The sequence below is a fragment of the Pteropus alecto genome, unplaced genomic scaffold (assembly GCF_000325575.1).
Source record: "Pteropus alecto unplaced genomic scaffold, ASM32557v1 scaffold134, whole genome shotgun sequence".
In the NCBI taxonomy this organism is placed as follows: domain Eukaryota; kingdom Metazoa; phylum Chordata; class Mammalia; order Chiroptera; family Pteropodidae; genus Pteropus; species Pteropus alecto.
Genome location: NW_006436283.1, coordinates 2,439,308 through 2,445,908, shown reverse-complemented (window position 1 = coordinate 2,445,908; position 6,601 = coordinate 2,439,308). Strand labels below are relative to the sequence as shown.

The 6,601-nt window shown below is 66.1% G+C and overlaps 1 protein-coding gene across 1 annotated transcript in view; it reads right to left on the bottom strand.

Moving 5' to 3' along the window:
* Window positions 1-4,345, bottom strand: part of RBFOX3 (RNA binding fox-1 homolog 3) — a 19,983-nt gene extending 15,638 nt beyond the window's left edge. Inside the window, exon 1 of the mRNA XM_006912169.2 lies at window positions 4,098-4,345. Coding sequence (XP_006912231.1) covers window positions 4,098-4,319 — 222 coding nt within the window. The 5' untranslated portion in view covers window positions 4,320-4,345. The remainder of the gene's footprint in view (window positions 1-4,097) is intronic.
* Between the last annotated feature and the right edge of the window lie 2,256 nt (window positions 4,346-6,601).

Genomic DNA, 6,601 nt, shown 5'->3' with positions numbered 1-6,601 from the left:
CAGCAGTGAGCGGCTGGAACGCAGCGATGACCCGAGGAAAGCCGAGGACGCACGTCTGTGGGTCTCCGGGATCTGCCTGGTGGGCTCAGGCCGCTTCCGGTGCGTGTCCGTTGCCGGAAGCCAGAGAAGCCCTGACCAGTACGGGGCCCCCAGAGTCAGGAGGGGTGAGCAGGGCGAGGCCACCGCCCGAGGCCTCCGTGGAGGCTGAGGGGTTCCCCAAGGCCACGCTGTGGCTGGTGACCGGGGGTTGGTCTCTGAGCTCCTGAGTGGCTGTCCGCGACGTCCATCCGAGACGTTGTTTCTGGGAGGATGGGGCGCTTCCCCTGACTCCTGTGCTCAGCCTCTGACTGACGAGGCTCCAGGACAGCAGGCGCCACAGGTGAGGGGAGGGGACGTTACAGGCTCCCGGGCTGGTGAGGGGGACCGAGGACACACCTCCAGACAAGCTGGGGAGTCGGTGCAGAGGGCGGCAGGAGCGTCCTGCTCAACTGTCTCTTAGACTCTGCTCCTGCACCAAGAGCTGAGCGCACGGCGCGGGATCCCAAGCATGGGCCCGAGGCCACCGCCCTCTCGTGACCTCTGTCTCAGCGGCGGGGCCATCCTGTGCAGCAGGCCCGGTTCTGACAAGCGTGTGTTCTCTGAGGCCTCTGTGGGGCTGGGAGAGGGACGTGTGGCCAGGGGTGGGCTGCGGGTGATCCGGTGCCTGTCCCTTGGGGTTCAGAGGGGCCACTCCCAGGAGGCCGTCTACAGGTGGCAGAACAGCTGGGGGGAGGGCAGCAGGCCTCCGGAGAGTCTGGTCTGGCCTGTACCTGGTCCTCGCTCCTGAAGGCGCTGCCAGGAGCTGCTTTGGGCTCTTCGGAGACACCTGGGGGCCCCTCCTGTCCGTCCTGGGGCCTAGGACGGCCCCCACACCAGCTCTGCTCCCGCCACCTCCCTCAGCCCCCTCTTCCTTGCAGAAAGCAGCCTGTGTTACATCCCTAAACTGCTCTGCCATACCCCGGAATCAAAGCAGGACCATCCAGGCATCGGCTGGTTCCTGCCGAGGTCTGATCCCGGCCCTCTGGGCACTGCTCAGGGGGGTGCAGTGCCCCCCGTCGCACCCTCCCCCCCACGTGCATTCCACACACCTGTGTCCTGGGCTGCAGGTGACTAACGGAATCGCCCAGATTTGCGAATCCAGCCAGGAGAGGGATGTGCAATGCTGACATCAGGCCAGCAGAGGGCAGTGGTTAATGCGGCCAGGAGGCCCAGCTGGGGCCCTGAGGAGCTGGGCCCTCTGTGGGGCGGGGCTCACAGGAGACAGCCCACTGCATGTCACCAAGGCCCAGGTCCCCCTCCCCAAAGGCCCTGAGGGGAGCAGCCGCGGGCGAGGCAGGAGAAATGGGGGGGGGGCGGCATGTGACTGAGCCACGGGTGAAGCTAGGACAGGAAGGACGAGCCCCGGCCCCCCGCACAGATGAGCGCAGAGGCAGATCCGTGGGTTCGGTGACTATAAAATTGTCAGGTGGGCTGAGAGACCCCAGAGTGTAATGGCACCCTGGCTGCCGAGGGGAGCGGAGGCCTTCCCACCACCGATCACCGTGGTCCGGGCAGCTCCTGTCTGTCGCCTTTCGGGGCCCTTCTCCCCCGAACCCCACTTTTTAAAGCTCTCTTTGCCGTCAGTGCCGAATGTAAAAACGAACAGCAGAGTCACCCCTCCTCTCTCCTAGCTGATCTCCGGGCTTTGCTTCCACCTTCCCCATCTCTGTCTGCCCCCCGCCCCCCACTGTAAGGCCAGGAGCAGGCGCCGGGCTGGCCAGGGGAGGGCCCAGAGGCTGCCCTGTACATTCCCAGTCCCCCCACCCTTTGATGAGCCTGTAGCCCCATCCGCCTGGGCCTCAGGGAGAGTCCAAGAGGGCCCCGGGCAGGGGCCAGTGGCCTGGCAGGGATCAGGGCCCCAGTGCCAGGTGGAGCTGAGGCTTGTGGCACGGAATAGAGGAAGAGCCTCTTGCAAGTCTCCTTTCTCTGCAGCCCGTCTCCCCTCGCCCCTGCCCCTCCAAAACCTCCTGGGCGCTCGCATGATGGCGTCGGCTGCCTGCCTGCCAGGGCTCGCCCCATGGGCTGCATGTGGCCCCCAGCTTCCCTTCCGTGCCGTCGTCCTCAGAACCTGGCGGCAGCGGTCAGCTCCCCTGGGGCGGTCGGGCCAGGTGCTTTCCCGGGGAAGTGCTCACCTCTCTCGGAGGGACTTCTCTCTGGGACACCTGGGTCCCCTTGGGGCTGATGGACTCTCACAGCCACAGAGGCCACCACTGGCCTCTCTGACTTTTATGTCCTTGGCTGGTGGGACCCGATGGCCACCACGGGGCAGGGCCAGTCACCGCTTCCATGTACCCAGTGCTGTTGGGTGCCTGGCACACGTGGGCGCCCTACGAATGTCTGCTGAGCGAAGGAAGACGCGACATTTGTCCGGGTCAGGCTGCGTCCAGCAGCCCCGGGCGTCAGGAGGCCTCGGGCTCCTCCCGTCGTGCGGTTATTAGCTGTCACCCCAGGTGACATCGTGCGGGGCAGGGCCAGTCACCGCTTCCATGTACCCAGTGCTGTTGGGTGCCTGGCACACGTGGGCGCCCTACGAATGTCTGCTGAGCGAAGGAAGACGCGACATTTGTCCGGGTCAGGCTGCGTCCAGCAGCCCCGGGCGTCAGGAGGCCTCGGGCTCCTCCCGTCGTGCGGTTATTAGCTGTCACCCCAGGCCACAGCATCATGTCTGATTGTCTCGTCTCCTGTGCCTCCTTCCAGGTGAATCCCGGCCTCACGATTTGTCTGCAAGGAGGTCCTGAGGTCTGAGCAGAGGCACCTGCCCACCGCTGTCCATCAGAGGCCAGGGTGAGGCGTTGACGGCAGGCGTCCCGCCCCCGGCTCCGCTGACCCCTTCTGAGCACACGCGGGTCACGGGCTCCAGGCGTGGACAGCGTGGCAGAGCAGCAGGAAGTGTGGTTTGGCTCTCGGGTCGACAACCAGCAGGCCCGGCCGGTTCCTTCTATAGGAGTCCCGGGGGCGCGGTGGGGAGTCTGCAGGGTCCCCCGCACCAGGGACGGCAGGGTATGGAACAGTCTGATGGCTTCGAGCAGGTGGCACTCTGAGCATGGAGGAGGGGCCCTGGCTGGGCCCTGGACGATGGTCTGGTCCAGCCCGGGGGGGCAGGTTGGGGGAGTTCACTCCCCAGAGAGCTCGCGTGATGCTGCCTACACAGTGGGGCGGGTAGTATTTGGATCCACGCAGCATCTTGGCAGCCAGGCTGGGTTAGGGGGAGGGCTGAGGGAGCAGAGTGGGGGGGGCACCCATCAAGAAGCCGGCAGGGTGGTGCCGGCCCTGGGCAGTGCAGAGCTGCTGGCCTCCTGCCCAGCCCCGCCAGCCAGCGCTGGGACGGAGCCAGCAGGGTCGGCTGGATGACCCCACAGCCCCAGCGCCGGGGTGGGCACGAGGAGCGTGTGGTGGGAGGGCAGAAAGGGCCGTGCAGCGCCCGGTCCCCGGGTTGGCCTGGGCCGAGGCCGCTCCCTGCCACGTTCCCTCCTACCAGGACAGCTCTGAGAAGTGCGGGGCTCAGCACTTTCTCCCTGGGGCTGCATTACAACCACATAATTGAAGCTATCTGATTGGAGGGCGGCCAAGCAGGTCGATTACAAGCGATTAGAAAGGAGAGGAGACAGCTCTGAGGCCCTGGGCCGCTCCTCCCGCGCCAGCCCTCCAGGCTCGCCCCCGGACACCCGCGAGCCCAGGCCGCTGGCCTCCGCCAGTTCCCTGCTTCCCACTGACAGGTCGCTGGTGGCCGAGGACAGACGAGGTGACAGTTTGGCCAACGTCAGGCTCAGGAAGCCCTGGGGTGGCTGGAGGCGGTGGGCCTGCTGTGGCGGGGTCACTGCCCCAGGACGCGGAGCCTGGCTGAGCAGGTGCCACCAGGAAGACGCCCGGTGTCACGTGACGGGGAGATGCCGGGCTGGGAGCAGCTTTCCTGGGGCGAGGACCCCCGCTATAGGCCCTCCCCTCATGTGATGCAGGGGCTCGCCAACTGCCCTCCCGAGCCACCCCTCTGGGCAGGCCCTGCCCCCCAAAGCCCTTACCGGCACTGTCTGCGCCCCAGCACCGGGCTGTGTGCTGGCCTCGGGGCCCGGCTGCTCGGGGTGGGTCTGTGCTGGTGTGTACAGGGTCATGCCGTGCTCTGGGGGGACTGGGGTCTGGCCGGAGTAGTCCTGCGTGGGGTGCGGCGGGGGCGGGGCGTACTCGGCGGGGAGGCCGTTCTGTGGCGGAGGGGGGTACTGGGTGGGGGGGTAGGGCTGGGCCATCGCTTCAGGCGGTGCCGTGGTGTCCTGGCTGCCCTGTGGAGGGAGAGAGAGCAGGCGGGTTAGGCTCCCGGGGACGCTGGACCCTGCCCCTGGTCTTACACCGGACCTTCGGCAGGATTTTCCGGGCCTCCCAGGGAGGGCCCCCCGCAGGGGGCACCAGCTCAGAGCGGGAGGAGGTGCCTGCGGGCAGGGGTGTCCGGGGAGCCCAGGGTCCGAGGCCACTTAGGCATACGGGAGGTTTTTTGTTCATCCACCTAATACAAAAAATTAAACGTTTCATTGTGCAGTGACTGGATTCGCATGCAGTTGTCAGAAACCGCAGAGCCCCTGTGTGCCCTCTGCCCAGTGTCCCCCAGCAGTGACATCTCGTGGAACCGTCACCGCCAGGAGACTGGCCTGGACCAACACTCCGGCAGCACCAGGGCCCCGCCCGCTGCCCCTCAAAGCCACACCTGCGCCCCTCGCCTCTGAGGGGTGCAAGCCCCGGTTTTCTCGCAGGTAGGAGGCGGAGGAGGGCGCCCGCAGCCTACATGATCATGGAGCCAACGTGACGGTAAACACGGCAGACGCGGCCCCCACGCTGGCCCTGTGGTGAGGTACTGTCGCCCGGGGACAGAGTCCCAGTCTGTCTCGAGGGTCCCTGAGAAGATTTCCCTTCCCTTCCAGGCCTGCTGTCCCGGGAAGGGGACAGTGCTCCCCGATGCCGACCCCAGCCACCGGGGGCTTTAGAAGGCCCGACCCCTGGCAGGGCCCAGCGATGGGCCAGGCAGCGGTTCCCCAAGTGGGGTGCCCAGGCCCCACGGCACAGATGTCACCTGGGGGCCTGTCTTGTCCTCACCCCGGACCTCCCCCTGCAACCTGGGTGCTGTGACAGCCATCGATGCAGGGAGTTATAGGCAGCCCTCGGCCTTGGAGAAGGGACTGGGGCCCTCGTGGTGTCAGAGGGCAGGTGGCTGGGGTGCGGTGCAGGCTCACAGCAGCCCCTCTGAGCAGGTGAGGCATCCCCTGGTGCCCCAGGGGACAGGTGCCATCTCTCCCATGAGCAGCCACCTGCGTGGAGGGACCTTTGCACAGACGTGGACAGCCTGACACCTTTCCTGCCGCCCTGCTGAGGGAGGGACCCTGTGCGTGACCCCACCTCCATCTCGCCCACCTGGCATGTTCTAAGGTCTCGTCCCCCCCACGAGACCAGTGCGTCTTCCCGAGAGCAAGCTGGGCCTCGCTCTCTGCCCTCTGCATTCACTTACGACTCGTTCACCTAACAACTGCTTACTGGGCGTCTGGGTGCCAGGAACGGGCAGTGCCTGTCCCTGTGTGGTCTGAGGTCCAGTGGGACAGTAAATTCAGACAGTCGCCCAGAAGTCCAAACAGCGGTTAGAGTGCGAGGGGCCTGAGGGGCCTGGGCACCCCAGGGTGGTAGCGAGTCACAGACCCTGCCTGCCTGCCCACCCCGCTTCTGGACAGAGGCTTGAGACCAACTCTCGGCCCAGCGCCCAGCCCCTCCCTGTCCCCAAACCCTCAATGCCAGCTTCCACGGTCTCAGTACTCTGAGGTGACCCCTGACACCCAATGAGCAGAAATCTTGTCCTTGTCCCCCTCCGTGAGTCCATGGAGTCCCTTCCCCTCTCTGTGCAGAAGCCGGGACAGCGCTCATGCTCTCGCCAACGGGAGGGACACACGCGTGTGCACGCACACACAAATGCACGCCCCATGCTGAAGGGCCACGCCTTGTTGCTCCGAAGTCACCCGTGAGGCCCCATGCGCCGTTAGCGGACGTACTGGTGACGTCTCCAGCTCCCAGTTGAGAGGGAGAAGCGTGGGCTCAGGGAGCGGAAGGAGGGGGCCCGGGCGGGTGGGCGCTGCGGCAGGATGGAGGGGCACCCAGGGTGGGAGGACGGAGGGAGGGGCAGGAGAGCCAGGAGGGAAGTGAGGGAAGGCGGGGTAAGGGAGAGGCAGCCTGCGAGATCAATTAACTGATAAATATTTGATTAGAACCTTCGCTAACTTACATCTTCCCAGCATCCCCTCTCCCCCAGCTCCTTCAAGACTCCAGAAAGGGAGGCTCCTCTCCCACCCGCCTCCTTCTCACCCTAGCCAACTTTCCCCAGTCCCCTCTTCCCTGGGTCCCAAGCGGGCTGAGTGACAGCTGCCAACGTGGATCCCGGGCTGGAGCCCAGAGCCCAGACTGTCGGGGAACCTGCAACACAAAGGTGGGGTCACCTGGGCGGTGTGTGTGGGGTACTGAGCGCCAGGGTCTGAAGGGGTCTGGCGTGGTCAGGAGG